Raw genomic sequence first — 20,337 nt, 5'->3', positions numbered from 1 at the left:
GAAATTCCTAATTTTTTTTAAAGAGTCTTTGTAATGCCAATGAATGTTAAGTTCTGTTTCCTGAGACGCTCGCCAATGGTTTTCTGTTTCAGGTAGATGTGTTTCTTGGGCATTTTTTTAAATGGTCTTTCATGGCAACAAGAGGGGAATTAATCTCTCCATTGGGGACTGGGTGAGGTGATAAAATTAATCATTTTGCTTGGTAAAAGATCCCACTTCAGAATTTTTGTGCACTAACTGAACCAGTTTACTAGGCTTAGTTGTGTCATTTTGTAAATAAGACAAATGTGATTTTCTTCTTGTGACCAATTATTCTCAAGTAGAAGTACTTGTTAGTAACCACTAGATGGCACAAAAAACCAAGTTAAAGCACAGGTGGTAGAACCCAAAAATGTGTCAGTTTTAAATAAAACATTGTTCTTGCAATGATCAAGATCAGATTTCTTTGGAATTGTAGTTGCCAGTTGTTGGACAGTCTAAGAACTATTAAACACAAAAACGCCACCTCTGATAATCCTGGAACATCTGTTTTGCAAACTGTAGCAAGCTGGGAGTAGGTGGTGGTTGTGAGGAAGTACCATAATATGGTTGCTCTGTTCTTAATTTCTTCCTTTGGCAGCTGCTAAGGGTCAGTGTTGGAAAGAGGTTACTGGGGTAGGTGGACTTTTGACTAGTCCTACCTAGCATGTCTATTTTCATGTAAGGAGTTATCTGCTCTTAACTTCAAATCTCTTTCTCCCTTTGAATAGGTATGCAATTGTTCGGTTTAACCAGTATTTCAAAATGAAGCTGGAGGTCGTGACATTAACTCTTCCTGAGTAATGAAGAGGAAGAAACTTACCAAGTGGATAGACAACCCCTGAATCTTTTCTGAGAACAGATACTGGAAAAAAGCTAAACATTTGCTGAAGTTCTGTAATGCTCACTTGATGGTTCTTGCTTTATAAATAATGCCTCTAACAGTCCTTCAATGTTAAATTTAGTATGAAGAGCATACGTACTGCTGTTGATATAAAACGGATTAGAAACTTGCTAAATCTATAAAAAGTTATAGAAATGGCAATGTAATCCTTCTTTGTAATTTAACATGTTGTATGTGAATTATTTATTATAAGTTTAACATGATTCCATTGCTGCTTTCATCGGTTTTTGTAAAAGTTGGGTGCAGACAGTGAAGTTGTTCCAAAGGATTCGTTTAACAACTTATTTTATTGAAGTTGCGTTAACTTATATTAAAGAAAACATGGTCAGAGAATATTAGCCTTTTAGATGTATACAAGCAAAATATGAGTGATAATAGACTTGTGAGATCACCAGTGTGCTGTAACTAGGGACAAAGGTTAGGATGATCTTTATTTTTTTCCCCCCTCTCTTTTTTAAAAAAGAAAAAGGTAGCTTTCTATATGATGGTACTCTTCTTTTGTATAAGAATCAACCAGCTTGCTGAAATGATAAATAATGCTTTGATTTTACCTTCTTGATGTGTTAAGCTGTAGAAATGTGAAAGTTCTGTGGCCATCAGGTTCTTTGAGGATATGTACCATCATAGTGTTAGATGGACAATGTACCATCTCTAACTTCTGTGGGAAAGCTGCTTGTTCGTTAAGTGTACTTTTAAAGCAGAAGACCACTATTCCAAATCTAGATTCCTTTTTGAAACTTGATTCTAAATTTAAACACTATTCTGGTGTCTGTATTTGTGCTTCAGCAGTATCTAGCAGAATGGACTATTGAACTGATGAGTAGTGAACGGAGATCCTGTTGCACTGGGGAGCAAGAAACTTAGGTTTACAGTTCGTGTATTGTTGACATCTTTCTGCTTTGTCATCTTCTAACCTTGGATTCTAGTCTTAAATGCTTGGTCCTGTAGTTGCAGATTCTGGTATGTCTGGGGTTTGTGTTTTTCTTTTTTTTTTTTCTGTGGCAGCAAATTACTTTTCAAAGTCTCCAGTTTGAACAATAATACGGAAAAGTATATGACTTGAACAATGGGGCTTTGGTCATCACTCACATTTTCTGATTTCTTAAAGCTATTGTACCAAGAATGGTCTGGATTAAAAAATGTGAATTGAAAAGAAAATGTTTACTTAACAAAATAATGTATAAGTTTGAGTGGAAAAGAGGCTTTAAGTCTGAAAGGGGGTGGGGGGGCGGGAGGGGAAGAAACCTGCAACAGAAAAATAAAACCCAACAATGCAGTGTGGAGTTGGGCAGGCATGTACTCAACTCTGATTATACTCTGAAAAACTTTGCACTTTGGTCACATAAGTGCCCACATGTACAAAGTCTCTGTGTGTGCATATACATGTGCAAACGCAAACTTACCTGAAGAGTAAATATTATGGGGAGTCTGTTGTACAGACTCCAGCAAAGATATTTATTCAGAATTGCTTTATGGCACACTGGGGGGTGTGTGTGTGTATACACACACACACACATATATATACATATGTGCTTTACAAAAGCTTGGATTGATTCAGGACAAAGACAATTGATGTGAATGAAAAACTTTCACCTTGAAAGACCATTTTAAATGGCATTCTGTTGTTTTACAAAAGCAAGGTTTGGGATTTTTTTCCTCTAACTTCTTTATATTCATCTCTGAATATATTCATCTCTGAATGTTTCAAATTGTTTTTATTTCTTTCAGTCAAAACCTTGAAAATCCTAATACAAATGGGAGAACTGGGATTTTTTGTAACTTGAAATTAGGTAACCATTTTCATTAGCATTTTTTAACTGGAGGCTACTATACTGGATTAATTTTCTTGGTAGTTAAATAGAAACAAATAGCTAAAACAGACATTTATATTTTCCTTTGTAGCAGTTATCAAGGATGTTGCTAGAGCTCATGAAAGCACTGAAGACTTTCATTTTCTGTACTTTCTCCCTGTTAACATTATTGACATATGTTGAATAATACCCTGCTGTCTTTGTAGTCCCTTTAAGTTCAGCAAGATCTGCTTGGAAGTAAGATAGTAATAAGTTCAAAAATCTTTATCTATTTTCTTCAAGTGGTAGCTTTATTTCTGGCAGTGTTGCTTTTGTATTTGTGAAATATTTGAAAAAGGCTGTGAAGTTCACTTGCTCTTGGGAAATCCAACACTTGACAGATCCTAACTTTCCCAACAGTTAGCAATCCACATTCCCTTTTCAGGTACCAGTACTATTTAAGTTTGGAGTTAGTGTAATTTTTTTTTCAGTAGTATTTTTGTTTGTATAGCTCAAGTAGCAATAACTGTAGGAGTGGAAGCTTGCTTCTGCAGAACCAAAGCTTTTAATGAGTGTAGCTCAATCTCATTCTTGTGGAGTGAAGTTCCACTGAGTCCCATAACAGCACTTTGAAGCAGATAGTAAATACTGCAAGCTTTTCCTGAGCCACTTTGAAGAAGCACAAGGATTCTCACAGGTTACAGTGGTTGACTTTGCAGTACTGGTAGAGGCTTTCATTTTGCACGTTGAAATTCATTTTACACACTTAAATACTGCTTTGCATCAGCTTTCTTTCAAGACAAGTGCAGGTTAAAACAATTCCTGATAAGTTCTGAGGGAATACTGTAAAACATTTTCCAAAATGAAATGCCAGTTACCTTGAGCCTTGTTCCGCATCCGTTTCAGCCAGTAGCACTTGGATATTCTTGCTTGCTAAGGAATATCTACAGATGTGTTAAGTTTGAAGCAGTAGCTTGCAATAGCATTGCAGATTATAAGGTAGCTTGAAACTGTGAATACAGGACATTCTGAATGTAAGTTAGGTACTAGAGCACCGAACTAGAGAACATGTACTTGTTTCAATTAATTTATGTCAGTCTCTTTAATAGCAATGTTAAGATATTTGAAGGAGGACAAAAAAGACTGAGCTCTAGAAACATCCTTGAGTAGTTTTGACTGTGACTTGCCAAGAAGATCTTCTGTTGCCTTTATGTTAAGCTAAGGGCACGAATGCCAAAATTAATAATTCTTACTGTAGTTAAACCTATATTGTAAATATAAAGAGGATTATTAGTAATGGCATTCTTGCATAAATAGCATCAAGTCAATAGACCGTAGTGGCCTGGTTGCTTTTGTAAAGCAGAATAGTGTGAATTTTTTTCTTCTCATTTCTGCGGTCAGATCTGGCTAATCCATGCCTAGTTTCTTCAGTCACCTAAGCATTAAAGATTTCTGAATGATAACTAGTCTCTTCTCACATAACTTTAAATTCCTTCATTTAGATCTCTTGGTTTGCATTTAAAAAGGACTTACCAAATTTGCATTAACCAGGTCTGACTGTGTATGTATATACAACAGTGTAAATAACCATTTGTAAATTAGTGTGAATTGTACTGTATCTTGCATTTATGGACTTGTGTATTGCATTGTATTCTCTCCTATTTTGTAGAAATTTTGATGTAAAGAAGAAATCTAACTCTGTGTGCGGACTTCTTTTGTTAACTTGACCTGTAACAGAGCATAATAGTTTTATGTTAAGGTATCCATTTATAGCCTTGGGCATCCAGTGTCATTTCCCATTAGCTTTTTTGACATCTTGCTCTTGGGAATGATTCTGGGAATAAAGAAATTTATACAGTACTAAGATGAGGAGAAAGTCTATTCTAATAATAGGGCAAACTGTGTCAGAGATACATGTAGTACCTGTGCTATAGGGAAGGCTGTTAAAATTGTTTCCTTAAACTTCCAAAAATTTCCTATATGTTCTTGAATGCTGGTGACTTCTAAACATAAACATGTTGAATTGAAGTACTCCTAAAGTGTGCACTCCTGTGGTGACAGCAATTGAGTGAGTTGTGGTAGAGGTCCCCCAACTTACATGTTTTTGGTGGATATAGCCTTATAATAGGACTAGTTGCTAACTTGTAAATACTTATAATAAATGCCCAAATCACTAAAATAGTTCTGCCAGTCATTTTGCTCAGCACTAGAACTATTGGTAGCCCCTTTAGAGTATTTGAAACTTACCTGAGGTATTTTCCCTCTGTGCCATTCCCTCCACTTCCTCCCTGTGTCCACAACCCTACTTCATGAGGGGAGACAAGAATATAAAAAGGTTTCTTTCCATACTTAATCATCACTATTTCCTTTTTGACTAAAATTGTGTTTTATTTTGTCAGTAATGACTTCTTACCAGAAAATTTTTTTTGTGTAGGAAGTCCCTTTCTGAAGAGGCCTTTGATCTTGGAAGCGTAGACATAATGAAGCATAGTTTTCCCCAAATGCCCAACTATATTTCATTGCTGTTGTCTTTCACTGTCTGTTTTGAACTCCATAGTGTCCTTCAAGCTGTTAGTTTATTCTTGTCACTGCTGTGTTTAGTAACTGCTGGAAAATACTGGTGTGCAGATCTCATTGTCCATCTGACAAATTGATCTTGATACAGTTTGTACATCCTGTCAGCTTTACCCTCACCGGATGAAAGGTATGCATGCTTATCAATGTTGACACTTCAGGTTGCTAGGATCCTGGGAAGTGAGTTTATCAAAGAAGTATTAGTCAAGAGGAGGGATGGGCTCAGTAAATACAAGTAAAAGGAAATAATTCACATGGAAACTCAAGCTTAAGCTTTTGATGTAGCAAGGTATTGGATATGCTTATTTACTTGCATGGTTTAAGGACAAGAACAAATTGTAAAGGGTAAAGTTTGTTTCAAAATGAAGTTCAGATATTTTAAAGCCTTTGGTAGCTAACAAAAGCTTAAAAAATATTCTTTTGTTACTCCTACCAAAAGAAATCTTAAAACAAATTTGGGTAACTTTCTGATTAAACAAAACTTTGTTCTATAACCCAGTGGAATATAACCTCTTGCTTAGCGTAGTCTTTCTGGTAGTTTGCAGAGGAGGTTGACCACATCTTACCTGTTGTGTTTGAGGTGGCTGTCTATTCTTAATTCATTTTAATGTTTTTGTATTGTTTACTGTGTTCTTGGATGCCTTCTAAGGTGTGCTAGATTACTAAACTACTGGAATTAGCTACTGTCTCCTATCATCTCTTCCACACCAGGCAGGTTGTAATTACAGTAGCAGAACAGAAAGCATTTGATCAAACCTTGAGGTAATGCAAGGCTGATGTTGAGCAGTCTTGCAGCTGATTCTTTTCCCCCCTCTTTTACTGTGGGCTGCAAGCTAATTGTTTTCATTAATTGTGAAAGATACAAAAAGCCCATGACCTTTGGTCTTGTGCAAGGTGGGTGTTCTGTTAGCCAAGCACACAACTTTTAAGAGCTGCTCTCAGCAGAGAGAAACCACACAAATCCAGGTGGGACGTATTGGAAGAAACCAAACTTTGTGGCTTGTAGACTGCTGGAGTGGAAAGGAAAATGTGCAAAACATTTGCATGTGCCAGTTGTATAGAGGTGCTCCATCTAAGTGGTGTGGTGAGACACTGGAAAAGCATTGTTTTGTTTTTTAAAGTGACTTTTCCAGTTGTTCTGATCTGTAGAGATTAAATTCCTGGGATTAGGAAACCTGTTAACCTGGGGGGAGAGGGAAGAAACATTCCAAAAGATTACTAAAAAAACCCCTAACCCTGTGCAGTTGATCTATTTGCAACACTTAAGTGTGTGTTGGGCTTTTCTGTGTATTTAATAGTATAGGTGGTGGTCTGCACCAGATTCTTTAATAAAAGGTTTTATTATTATTGTGAAATGTCAGAAAACTGACTGGAATGGGCCTGAAGCCCATTATGATCTTAGAACAGCTGGCCAGACTTTGCCAGATTACCAGACTTCTGGTTCAAGACTTTACATTAACTGTTTCTGTAGCCTTCTAAAATTGTTGAGCTGCTATCTCAGGTTCCCTATGGTGTGGAACTCTTAATTCATGGACTTCCCAGATATGTTTGATTTGATGCTTATAGAGAGATGACAGAGAAAACGTGGTGGAAATTAAAAGTTGTGTGAACACTTAGAAAGCAAACAAGTTACTTGAAATCTAACAAACTTGGAAAATAAATGTTGAAAAAACTTCAGGTACTGCACCAGCCTATTTTTGTGGTATTGCAACTGCGTTTTTCCTGTTAAGTGTTTTTTTGTTTTCCCCCACATAGAGATCCATGCAAAACACCAGATGAAAGACCATGGAAGAGAAACATGAAAAATGTTGTATACTATGCCATAAAACGCAGCGTGAACTGGAAAAAAGTATGTTTCTAAGCTTTTGGTAGTAGTAATTATTAAGTGTTATCAAAAAATGGTAGGTGTCAAGTCCTCAGTGTGTAAGAATTTTTTTTGTAGAAATGTTCCTTTTAACGTTTTGTATCTCAGATGCAGTCTGTGGTAGTTAATAACGCTGCTTTGTACACAAGTGCTTTGAATAGTCTCAGCACTGAGAATGTATCCAATCTTTCTTAAATATGACTTAGATTCATTGGTTCTGTCTTAAGCCTCTTAATCCAGCTATCTAAAACTCTTTAAATATTTGCATAAACAGGGCCATAGCATATTAGGGATATATTCCATTTTGTGGCATTTTTTGTTACTGCATATTTTTCAGTGTTCTTTTAAAACATGAGTCCATTTATGTCCTGTGAATAAAGTAAGCTCAATTTACAAATAAGCCTTTTTCATCTTCCAGCACTGTCATCCCCCAAAAAGTCCCCATGACCCTTCTTGTATGTTGTGGAGTTTAGATGCATCATTTATCCATTGGAGTGAACTGTATTTCTTTTGAACTAAATGTTATTGAAGCTATTATAAGGCCTTCTACCACTGATTAAATGAAGTAATGTACCTTTCAAAGAGATTTATATTGTGTAAATAATTTCAAACTGCAACAATAAAGTTTGTTTCTAACTGCACTGCTGGTGTATATTGTGATGATTTTGCTTTCCCCAGGTTTGAAAGCACTTGATAGGGAATACTTAAGAGTTCTTAGAGGCTTTTGACTTGTGTTAAAATGCATACCTCTTTCTGGGATTAACAACCCAGCTAAAAATAAATACTTTGAGGCAGTATTTGGCTTGCACAAAGCTAACTCTTTTAACAGTTTTGCATATTAAATAGGCTTGGTCACTGACCACTAAAATTTCACAGCTGGGAGGCAGGAATTAGGTGGAACATGGCTGTCAGTAGGAGCTACTACCATTGAGGAACTGGAGGAAAACTTGCAAAGTTTGGGCTGCTCTGAAGTTTAATTTATGTGCAGTAAGGGCTGTGTTAACTATGTGGGACCCATTTCACAGGCTGATCCATGATGCTGAAGAAAGGCTGTGTATCCAGTGCTAGTGGCATGTTAGATGCTTGCTTGGAGGTTAACTGGGATGCTATGTATATCAACAAAACTCTGCTTCCTCCATCTTGGTTGTACACCCTAAAGAGAATGATTTCACCAAGATACAGGTTTTACTTGGGCTTGAGTTACCCTCTGCAGTTGTCTGCAGTGAATTTATTGAGGAAAACATTCCTTGGGCCAGAGTCTGCACTCCATTATGTACCTGCCATCCTTGTCGCTGAAAATGGGCCTTTCCTGCATACACCAAACACAAAACTTTGGTCTTGTTTGTAGTGAGCTTGATTAAGGAGTTAACAGAGTTTGTGTATATGTAGTAAGGGACAGATAGAACAAGCAAATAAAGCAAAACCTTAAAAAAAGTTCTGCTGAGTGCAAAAGTAGGTTAATCTTTGGGCTAAGAAAAAGTGTTGCAGGAGACTGGAGACTTGAGCCCCATGTGTCTTTGCTTAAATAGGTTTTTATATGTAAAAATTCTTCTTAATTTGCAAGGCCTCCACCTTTTAACTCTGTTTTCTGGAAGTGTAACCATTACACAGTAGTACTCTACATGCACAACTTCTGTGGCCCAAGATTCAGAAATGCTCCAAGCATCGCTGTCTCTCATTGACCTAAACACATGGCCTTTTTCCACTGGGCTTTTTGCTGCTGAAGTACTACCACTACAGAATGGGTGAGTTGAAGAATTGTTTTCTAGTTTAACAGAAAATACTCAGACACTGACTGGATATCTAGGGTTACTTGTCCCTAGTGAATTGCTGCCTAGAGCCAAGAGCTGGTGTTTCTCTGGCACCCACTGCCCCTATCCTCAAAACTTTCCACAGGGCTAAGTTGTGGCTAGTCTTTGTTCGCTGTTGTAATCGCAGTGAAAAGGAGATCTCCTGTGCTGATGAACTAATCCATTGTAATGTGGAATCTTTCTTTTCTTCCACATGTAAAAATCTTTCATTCACAACTTGGCCAGAAAATGCAGAGCAAGCTCTTACTGAGCTAGAAGTTGTCAGCAGGAAGTAATAGAGTTTTTTTGAGGCCACCCCAGAAAATATGGTCCTGAATAGGTTATTTATTTTCCTCAAGATAAAGAGCGAACTACAGATGTGAGATAGGAGGGAAAACAATGCCATGTGTAGTGGACTTCAATATGTAATGTATTTACATGTCAACTATATAAAATGTGCATTCCTAGGAGTTTCCCTGAGTGAATTCAAAATAGCACATTTACCCTTAATAACAACAGAAAGCTGATTTGCGTTATATAGAATGTATATAGGTTAATAGATATATTCAATAGAAGGCTTTACTCCCATTAGCGTTGCAGAGGCAAGCTGTGCGAGAGCATGCTGGAATCTGTTTTATGCACATCCACGGGTGTGCGCTGCCAATGGTGCCCTTTCAGAATCTGCGCTTGCTACTGAACAGGTAGAGAAGGCTTTTTTTAAGCCCCACAGTGTGCTTTTATTGCTGACATGTAGGGACAAAAATGTTTCTTTCATCAGGAACTGGCTTTGAGACAGGAGTGTGAACCTCTCATTGCATACTCTTTTGGTAGCCTTCCTTCAGACTCCAGACTTAAGCTGCTAACCATGACTTGTTTCCTTCCCATCCCCTGTTAATATTCCTTACAATTAATCTGCAGTTCATCCTCATTCTGATCTCTTGCCATGCTATTTAGCTGGCAAGACAAAGCTGCTTGTCTGGTTTTTACATTTTTAGGAGTGTGAAAGGAGCAATACATAAAATCGTGCAAACTTTTGCAGTCACCTGAGAGGCTAAAGATGGTGTCTGCTTCAAATGACTGGAAGGGGCAAGTCAGAAGCATGGCTCTTACTTTATTGTCGTTATTTTCTGTTGATACCTTTATTTCCCTGTGCCCTGTGAAACAGTGGCATGATAGACTCCAGCACTTACCCGCAGGTGGCAATGGAGCTGCAGACTGTGTCTCATTGTTGAAGAAGCTTTTCAAGACAGCCTATTTTTGTAGTACAGCATGTCATAGATTGAGTTAAACAGGAAAAAGGGTATTCTTTTATCTCTCAATGAGTTGCAGCCAAGATCTGTAATTGCCTTGCTCTTAATGTTGCATAACTGTTAGCAAGACTCAAGCCAAGCATTAATGAATTTCATCAGAACTTCATTTTTTAATGAGCATCATTAATCGTTAGTCATGCGTGCTACAACCTACACTTCTCTAAAGTGGGGGTTTGCTAATCATGTTGCACTATAAAAACAGCAGCATATTTTCCCCAGATTTTATCAGTAAAATAACAACAAGAAAAGACCATGGAGAGAGTGAGACCAAAAAACTAATTTATTTGACCTTTTAAATACTTAAGATGCTTTCTGAAAGTTGGTCTGAAGCTTCAGCTTGTGAGCAGCTGCTGCCTCACTCTTCTCTGGCCTGTGGTAATACTGTGAGAGCTCTTGTGAGTGTTAGTGGGGACTGAAATGGATCTCACCTACCGAACTTGAGTCGCTCCAAGCTACAATGTTGATCTGGCCTCTTAAGATGGACTCACTGGGCTTCCTCTGACTCTTGTTATAAAATTCAGTTAAGCTTTTAAGGTAAAACTTATTTTCAGCTTGGAAAAATGATTACTAGTGATCTACTGGCTAGTCTTTACTCCTTTGGATTGTGTAACTGGATGTGTTGAAAAGCTAGAGAAGGAGCGTCAGATTCCTGACTGTCCCGGCGCACTTGTCCAGATTTAGCAATTCCAGTAACTAGTCAGTGGTGAAGTTTTATCTGCATCAAACTGTCTTGCAGCTCATTCATACTCCCTCTATATAAAGTGGAGCTGGCTAACTTGCAGAGGTGGGTGAATTAAGTTGTCATGCAGGTGTCAGACTGGCAGAGCTTTACACAAAACAAAACCTTTTCCCTGTTGTGTGTACTAGAGATACAGGACTACTTGTAACTCTGGCCCAAATAGTACAGTCTCTCACTACAGATGCTGATTAGTACCAAGATTTCAGAAGCAGGTTAACAAACAAAACTAATCAAATTGTATCTAATAATACTGCACAACAATGAAAAAGTATTTTCTGTATCTTATGCACTAGACCAAGAAAATGTTTTATCCTAAACTTAACCTATGTGAATACTAATGTTTGTGGTTAAAACAGAGGAGTTGTCTAAGGTAGTGGTATATGGGGAGAAGAGTAAGAGAAGGGCTCTTCATTTGCAGGGATCAGAAAGAAGAATGTGCCTCTCTGATGAGAAGAGGAGGAGGGGCTAGCCCCATGGAGGAGAAAGATAAGGAAAGGATTACAGGAAAAGAGAATGGTAAAAGGAGTGATTAATGAAAAGGTGTACTGACATGGGAGGACAGTGGAGGGCTAAAAAATGGGGATATGAAATAAAGGGAGCTCCCAAGGTGAGAAGGAGAAGATGTTGAACAGAGTGGCAAGAAAAAATCAGAGGTTTGCTGCAAATAATGTTTGAAAAGAAAAAATGGACAAAGAAAAAAATGGAGACCTCCTTATGAAGGTGTCATAGTTAATTTACTTTATTGTTTCTCTTGCATATATTATCAAAAGCAGTAGTGAATTTGGATATTTTTGTTTGAGTGTCTAATTGGAGATCCAGCAGTCTTCAGGGCAGCTTGCTACAGTGTCCCAAAACCAGGTCTACTTGCAAGTTCTGAGCTTCATGTTTTGGAAGTGTATTTATTCATTAGATGTAGGGTTCATTTCAACTGCTTATGATTCTCTAGGCCAAAAAATTGAGAGGAAAATATAGAAATGCATGCAGGAGATAATTCTCCAGTGTGAGAGCACATTTAGTCCTAGAACTACTCTTTGAATAAAACTCAACTGCTGCTCTTTATGTTGGGCTACCATGAATCTGAAGATCTGTACCCAACCTTTACCTAGCTCAGCTGATTATGCAAAATTTTGAGGAGGAAATAGAAAGGCAAAAAGTAACCTCATAGGTCACCTCAAATAAAACAAGAATATTTGGGATAAAAGGGTTTCTCTCAATGTTTAGCTGGTTTTAGCTTGAGGTGCAGGGTAGCATTGCAGAATTCCTCCTAGCCTATTTGCTATGGCTAAGATTAGCAAAATGTGCTGCAGCTGGCTTTATGGGTTGTGAAGCAGAAAGACTGAGATTTTAATAAGTTGCTGGTTAATACCTGTTCCAGGGTGTGCGTGTGCAGTGAGAGAGCTGTAAGTATTACCTCTTACTTTGTATAACCTGGTTCTCAACAAGGGAGGCCAGAGAAAACTGGCAGGAGGACATGGCTGAGAAATTCAGCTTATAAGAAATAATATATGGATTGCAGCAGTGAACTGGTGAGATGGAGGCTACTGAGATCACTTCTTCATGCCAAGGTTTTGTAAGTCGTGTCATTTGGTATCCTGATTTATGGCTGCTTCACTTGAGAAGTACATGTTTGTGCTAGGATATTGCAGGTGGAGAATTACTTTGAGTGGCAAAAAAAAGTGATATTTTAAACTTTGCCACTGAGTAATATTATTGTTGCTATGTTATGTTCCATAATGCTGGACCAAATAGGGTATTACTGCTCCTTTAGTTCTTCCTTTGATCTGTCAACAAATATACGTATTAACAGCTGGGTTCACTAGCAGGAATGTGTAACTGTCTGAGAAACTGATCCAGTTTAATACCTTGCTCTGATATGAACCTGTTAACTAACCTGATCTGGGCCAATTTTGTTTTCTCTGTTTCTCTCTTCCTGCTGTATTGTGTGTATTTAGATTGCCAAAATCCTAGGGTTGTCCAAGATTCTGATAAACAATGGCCGCAGTCCCCTGTGTCAGAGATACAAACAGCTACTACTGTCACAATTAAAACAAGCAAATCCTTTTCTTTATATATAATTCCGTATAACAAATATAACACACAAAATTAATGCAAACAATGTAAACTTAATATACCTATAAGTATATTAAATATTATCAAACCTATTAATATATATAGCATAGAATATATATTATTCTGTGTGCTACATTCTATCTATGACTATTATAATTGTATTATATATTATTACATGAATTATTACATGTATTATAACACATAATTAATTAAAAACCACTACTCTAGAAGCAAAACAAAGACTTCTAAAACTGAAAAGCATGATTAGATTTTGAGAGCTGAAAATAACCAGAAGCTGATACATTATTTTCTATCATTGTATCTGTTATTAGACTTCGTTGTGAACAATGTTCTTCTAAAAACATCAGTCCTAACCAGTATCTATCATGTGTACATTAAATGGAGCAAAAAACCCAGCTGGCTGGCAAATATAATTTCCTTGCCATGGGAAATGATCTGAAATTGCAAAATGTTATCTTACTGTCATATTGTTCTGCAAAGAAACACATGGCATAAAATAATTCCATTCCTTCAAATAATTCAATATTTTATTTAAATATATAATATTCAAGTCATGGATGGCAGATAATATCTCTGAGTTGCACTTCCTAACTGTTGACTATATTTTTTAAATAGAGCAGTAGAAGAACAAACATTATCTATGCTACAAATGAGCTTAGACACCTAAAGCTGTTTTGCTTTTTACTATGTGTGTGTAAATATACACACACAGGGAAAGAGACAGTCTTCTGCCCAAGGACCTTACAATAGAAGTAAAGGTAGAAGGTCATATTCCCATTTTACAAGTAGAGAAGAACATAATAGAAATATAAATTACAAACCTAGCTTCACGCAATGAGTTTTGTAGCATGAACAGGAATTAAACTCAGATATTAAATTGATCAAGCTTTTCAAATCTTTTTTTTTTCACTGAGCAAACAGTGCTCGCTGAGACTGAAATGTTTCTACAATTATGTTCTGTTCACTGAAAATTTCCTGAGATCTTGGGCAAGGTATGAAGCACCAATGAAGCTTTGAATCGGGAAGGAAAGCAGGTATCTCTCTTGCATCTGCATGAGTCTCCCTGCCATCAGGGCAGTGATTTTAGATCAGCTCTCTTCTTCCTCCCCCTAAAATGAAGGTTAAAAACTCAGTCTCATTAGAGTTAGTAACAAAATTTTGAAAGCTGGAAACGCGTTTGTGAAATGATGTCCAGGACAGTATTTTAAATCCAAACATCTACCTTCAACAACTGTTGACAACGTTGATGATAAATTCATGATTTTCAGAATAATTTAAGATTCACTGACAATTCCTGGCTATCTTCAGATTATCTACCACATGCAAATAATTAACGTGTAGATTCACATGGATTTTAAATGTAGTGGATATTAATAGAACACTTACTCTGATCTTTTCTGTAATTCAGGTCATATAATTTTTTTCCTCCTACTGCTAGGCTGAACCAAAATAACTTGTGCCTTCAGTAAACCAGTCAATCTTGATTTAAAGAGAGCCTGGCATGATGAGTTCGCTGCTTTGACAGGTACCATGTTTCTATGGTCAGTCAGACTCACCAGTAGAAAGAGTTGCTTCATTCTTCCTCTGAATTTCTCTGCCTTAAATTCCTTTTTATAACTCTCTGCTTAAAAAAAAAAGTCACCTTTTAACCTCATTTTTCCCTTGCCATCTTTCAGTCTTCTTTCTGACAGGCAAAACAATGAAGCAAACTAACTCAGCTTATAAATACTTTCCTCATTGCACTTTTCCATGCTTACAGTTTTACACTGCTGATACCAGAGGAGGATACCATATTCCACTATTGGTCCCCTCTCGGTATCCTACTTGTTTCTCCCCTGCTTTCATTTACTGCTTAGTTATTTATCGATTAAAAATCATTGATCCCTTCCTGCCAAGGCAGAGTTGCCATCAAGCAGCAGAGTCAGCATCTTTGTTGGTGGGGGCAGGGTCTAGATTTTCCTGATTTGAAATGCTTCATGTTTGAGTCACCAGTCTCCCAAGGGGATCCCCATCACACTACGATGGCCCTGGCCACTCTGCCCAACTCCTTATTACCTAGAAATTTGTCAAAAGTGTTTTTATATTCATTTTCGGATCACAAGTGGTAATATTAAATTGCACTGGGCTGTGAACTGATCCCTTTCACCATATATCTGACACACAGTAATAATTCACCACTGACAACTATTTTTTGAGATCTGTGAGTTAGCCAGTTTTTAATTAGAGCTCACTGAAACAATTCTTCTGTAAAAAAGAATTCTGTTTGTCAAAATCCAAATGTTTTGCAAGAACGTGTCAATTCTGACAAATATTTTTAACGAGAAAAAGTCAAAACATTTCATTTTTACTTTCTTGATTTATTTTAATAATATCAAAACATTTTGTTTTGATATAAGATACAATTGTTTTGACTTTATCATGTTTTCATTTCACTTTCTTTCTATATTAAAATATCCTTAACATGCTTCATATTAAATATACCAGCTAACACATCATATTTAACATAAGAGAAGCTCAAATGAGATAGATAAACATTATCCAAATGAATTATTGGAAATATGTTGGTTGTTCTAAATCAACTTGGAGGCAATTTTTAATCCATTGCTGATTTTGAAGTCACAAAATTTTGCTCTGATTTGGAAACCATTTCAGCCCCTCTCCACAGCTCTGAATTTTCTGCAAGGTAAGTTTGCATTCTGGGTCCATTTAATGTCCCCTCTATGAATGACAAGCAGTAACTTTGAATTGTAATGGTAGTATCATTGCTCCACCTATTAAAGTGAACTCATCTTGTCACTTTCTAAATGGAAAAAAAAATATTTTAAAGGGCTTTTTTTTGCGCTTTAGCTATGCAAGCTGTCTTCTTACAGTTCTTGGTCTGGGAGGGTCATGGTTTAAGATGTTGGAGCTGGGTCCCTCACGTATTAGTACTACAGACCAAGTGTTGCAAAATTTGAGACATTTCGATAAAGCACAGCAATAAGACTGGGGAGTTCTCTTCCAAACCTCCTGGCAAATGTATGAACAACGTGCAGCAAAGGCTAGAGCTGCGCCGCTCACAATTTCTCTACCAACAAGAGCCCATCAGCAAAAAGCCGTTTGCGGAGAAAAGGGGGGAGCCGCCCAGTCTTGGTGCAGCCCCAAGCATGCAGCCGGGTGCCTGAAGAAGGAGGCGGGGTTGGAGCAGCCTGACCCCCAAAAGCCCGAGTCAGCTTTCAGGAGCATTTAATTTTCAGCCAGGGCATTTTCTTGACCCAGCTTATGGTGTGGCTGTGGGGAACCAACATGCAGGAAGGGCACAGTGTGGGGGACGGGACCAGGGCTACACTTCTGGGCAGCAGCCAGTAGCTAGGTTGGGCTATAAGTCTTGGCAGTGGCTGCTGTGCTGCAGCTGCTTTCTGGCGATCAAAATATGAAACGCTGCAGAGTGGCAAGGGCAGATATTCACACTGCTACCCAGCTGAGTGGGGCAAGAAGATGGAGCCTGGCCTGTTGCAGACCTTTGCCCTGATGGGTAGCCGGGCAATAAGAGAATGATTTGTCCAAGAATGACTTTTCCAAGTTGCCCATGGCTGGAGTGGAAGAGAAGAAGAAAGAAGAGATAATAAATTGAATGGCTAGGAAATGGAGTTTGAAACAGGGTCGTGAGTGGAAGGAATAACAGTAAAGAAATGAAAGATGAAGGCACCAAGAAAAAGAAAAAAAACCCGGACAGAAAAAAAAGTCATATATGAAGAAAAATATAAGAAAGTGCTAGTATTTTCCTTTGTAGATAAATAATTAATTTGAAACTTACCATGAAAGCAGAGGAGAGATCTGTAGTGAACCCGCCCATCAGGTATGTTTATGTAAGCAAAGTTGCAGCCCTCAGGCTTCTGGGAAGGTGCTTGTGTGGCCAGGGCCACGATAAAGTTGTGTATTATGCTCCTCTTCTGTCCATCTGTCAGCTCTTCCACAGTGTATCTCCATTTGGGGCATAGCTAAATGAAGCTGGTCTGGATGAAGCTGGTAGAAATGTTCCAAAAAGGTTGAAGATCTTTCATTTTTACAGGCTTTAAAAATAGATGGTAATTTCTGGGTAGGACATGGGTCGTGAAACTGTGGGCCAAAGATGTCCCTGGCAGAAATTCCCATTGCGATTCACCCCACGTTGCTCAGGTCAAGAAGAGGGATCTCATTTTCAGTGAAAATCCTGTGGAAAGGAGTGGAGATACTCATTTATCTACATTGACAATATTCCTGGGAACTACTGAGGCTTATTTTGTAAAATATCTAAATATCCCAAGTAAAGCCTCTGTTTGCATAGTAAATAGTAATAGCTAGAACTAAGCTGATGCCGTCTCTCAGTTCACCTACCCAGGTGTAATAGCTATGGCTGGTCCACTGCACACCCATCATGGGCAGGATACAGAAATACTGAAGCATCATTGACATATCAAAGTACCTCACCTATCTAAATACCTGTGTATGTGTTGAAGGAACAAATGAAAGTCTTCCAAATCAACAGGGATGCTAAAAGCTATGGGCTTCCCTTGACCTGGAGGTTAGATAGCATTTATCATTTTGCAGTTCATATATGCATAAAGCAAGGCACAAAACCACCTACATTTGCCAAAGCTCACTCCATGAAGGAGTACAAATTAAAAGACAAATTCTGGCACAATGGGGAGCCCGTGGCAAGACTCCAGATGACGTTAGGCAGCCTGGCTTGCCTGACATCCCCTCATAGCCCTCCCTCCTCTTTGGATGTCTTCCCTCCCCTTAGAACTAACAGAGCACAATAATTTTTATAATGAAGGGCCAGGTCTTCGGCTTGTGTTCAGCCACCAAGCTGCAGTGAAATCGCTGGAGTCTGGCAGGCTTTATACCAGCTGAAGCTCCAATACCTGTCATTTCAGGCCCAGTGCTCTGGGCTCCTTGCGGCAGCTGGAGACCAGCGTTGCTGGTCGGGAGTCTGACCAGAATAGAAGAGCTGAAGCAAAAAATGAGGATTTGCACTGTTCTCCCCATCCCACGACTGGCTCCGCTGATAAGCTGGTACAGTATCCTTACCCAAACGACACATCAGATTCTTGTCAGCCAATTTAAAAATAGACCGCCAGGCACAATCCTGCCTTTTCCTGCAGTTTTTGGCTTACAGATAGGTTCTTTATTTCAACCTCTCTTTCTCCCTGTCTTTTCTCTTTCGCTCCCCTCCTCCTGTCCCCGCTGCAGCGTGGCTGAATATCTGCCTGTGCACAAGCGAATAATCCCGTTGTTCAGTCCGCGTAGGATGGCGGCATCTGAATCCGCACCCGTCCCTGCGCAGCTGGCGCTGGCAGGCAGCCATCCCACAACCTCCCCAGCACAGTCGGCGCCCAAGGAGCCCCAGCCGCCTCTTTTCCTACCGCTACGCAACATTGCAAGGGATGGCTGGAAAAATCAGGTTAAGCCTCTTGCGGAATAGCTGACTTTCCACATAAGGCCCCAGCGCTGCAGAAAAGCACGGCGAGGAGAGGAGAGGCAGTCCATTTACTCCTGCCTTTCAGGAGTAAATGGCATTTTAAATGACTGAGTGGCGTTAGGAAAAGCCTGAAGATTTCACTCATGCAGAGGAGCTGAAGGCATCTGCTCGCTAATAAATGTGTGAAGGAAGCAATTGCTTTTATCGAGCTGCGGTGGAAGAGAGCTTGCTTTAAAACCAGTGAGTCATAAATAAGCTTCGAGTGAAGCCTTTTTGTTCCCAGCAGCTAGCAGGCAGGTGCCTAAATCCAATGGGGTGGGGGCAGCTAGGAGTGCTGTAACCCCAGCCTGAGGTGGGCATAATATAAAGAGTGAGAAGTGATAATAGAGCTAATAGAAAAATAGTCATAAAACTCCTCCCCCACCTCATGCGTAGGAAAACAACTGCTTGGTCAAAATGGAAAATTTGATGAAATGGACATTCCTAGGGGAAATGTCTGTTTTCAATTCTGTATCATGCACAAAGGCTTAAATCTGATACTGTTTTGGTTTTCTTAACAAAAAATATTTTCTTAAGAAATTTTTTTTTTTTAAAAAGCAATTTCTTTCCAAAGTACAGCTAAACTTTAAAACTTTTTAATAATAGCCATTAACTATCCAAGCTGGTGAAATATTTGGCTAAAAAATTACACATGCTATTTTCAGCTTCAGTGTTTCATTTTGTACATGTCCAAACATTTATGGTTTGAGATTTTGTACAAAAGAAAATTTAAGAAAAAATGTTGAAACAAGATTGTCTTCTCTGTCAACATTTTTCGTAAAAAAAATATTTTTTTACAGCATCTATGCAACTGTAGTCCCCATGTAGCAGGAAAGTAACATTATACCCAAAAATATACTTTCCTTACTGTACAGTGGTGATGTTACTGGCAATGACTAATCTCGCTAGAACTCAAAGTCCTTTCTCCATCTGTAAAACCAAGATGTCACCTCTTAAGGAGAAATAATCTTAACCCAGGCTACTTTCAAAATACAAACACTTACAGTTTTCCTAAACTCTTTGCGGCCTTAGATATTTCGATTTGAAGTGCCATTTTACTTCATTAAGTAACTGCTTACTTAAATGAACAAAAACCCCCTTTCCTAATCAGTAGATCTTCTGTCTCTTATTCTGAGTCATATTCTGAGTTACAAAAATTTATTGCTTTTTCTCTCATTAACACTGCAGAAAAACAGTAGCAATGCCTGACCTAGATGCTCTTTTGCATCAGGAAGAGGATCTTACTAAACTTTATTCTATTTCTCCCATGCAAATTCAAGAAAGCAATGATGCATAAGGAAGATGCTTTGGTTACAGCAGTCAGACAATAAAGAACACTGATAGGACAGGAGAAGTGGTTAGATTTTGATTCAGGTTGAGATAGCTGCCTAAATTCTTGGCCCTTTGTATTTAAGATACATCTTAGGGCTGGTAGCAGTACACATGAGCTTACTGACAAACTCAGCGCAGTTTACAAATATGTGTTAATATTTATTTCTTTGATTGCTTGACAGAAGAGAAATACACTCTTAGTACAAATGATAAAGAAGGCAAAGGTGAAAAACATTTTGATAAAATCTTCACGTGAGGTAAATATGTGGAAAAAGATATTATGGATATGTGGAAAAAGAGATAGTATGGCTATATGGAAAAAGTGGTATGCATATACTATTACATATGTATACTCTAGTACGTATAGTATGGAAGTTATGCAAATAAGATGATTAGTCTCTATAAAATCTTCACAATTTATCTCTGGTTATTTTTTATTCTTC

General features: G+C 38.2%; 1 protein-coding gene across 1 annotated transcript in view; it reads left to right on the top strand.

The window, feature by feature from the left end:
• ETNK1 (ethanolamine kinase 1) overlaps positions 1 to 7,785 on the top strand; it is a 33,974-nt gene extending 26,189 nt beyond the window's left edge. The window contains exon 8 of the mRNA XM_072874982.1: positions 750 to 7,785. Within this exon, the coding sequence (XP_072731083.1) occupies positions 750 to 822 (73 nt within the window). The 3' untranslated portion in view covers positions 823 to 7,785. The remainder of the gene's footprint in view (positions 1 to 749) is intronic.
• Positions 7,786 to 20,337: the final 12,552 nt, after the last annotated feature.

The sequence above is a fragment of the Ciconia boyciana genome, chromosome 1 (genome assembly GCF_034638445.1).
Source record: "Ciconia boyciana chromosome 1, ASM3463844v1, whole genome shotgun sequence".
Classification (NCBI taxonomy): Eukaryota; Metazoa; Chordata; class Aves; order Ciconiiformes; family Ciconiidae; genus Ciconia; species Ciconia boyciana.
The sequence above is the reverse complement of the archived record's forward strand: the minus strand, read 5'-3'. Positions and strand labels throughout refer to the sequence as shown.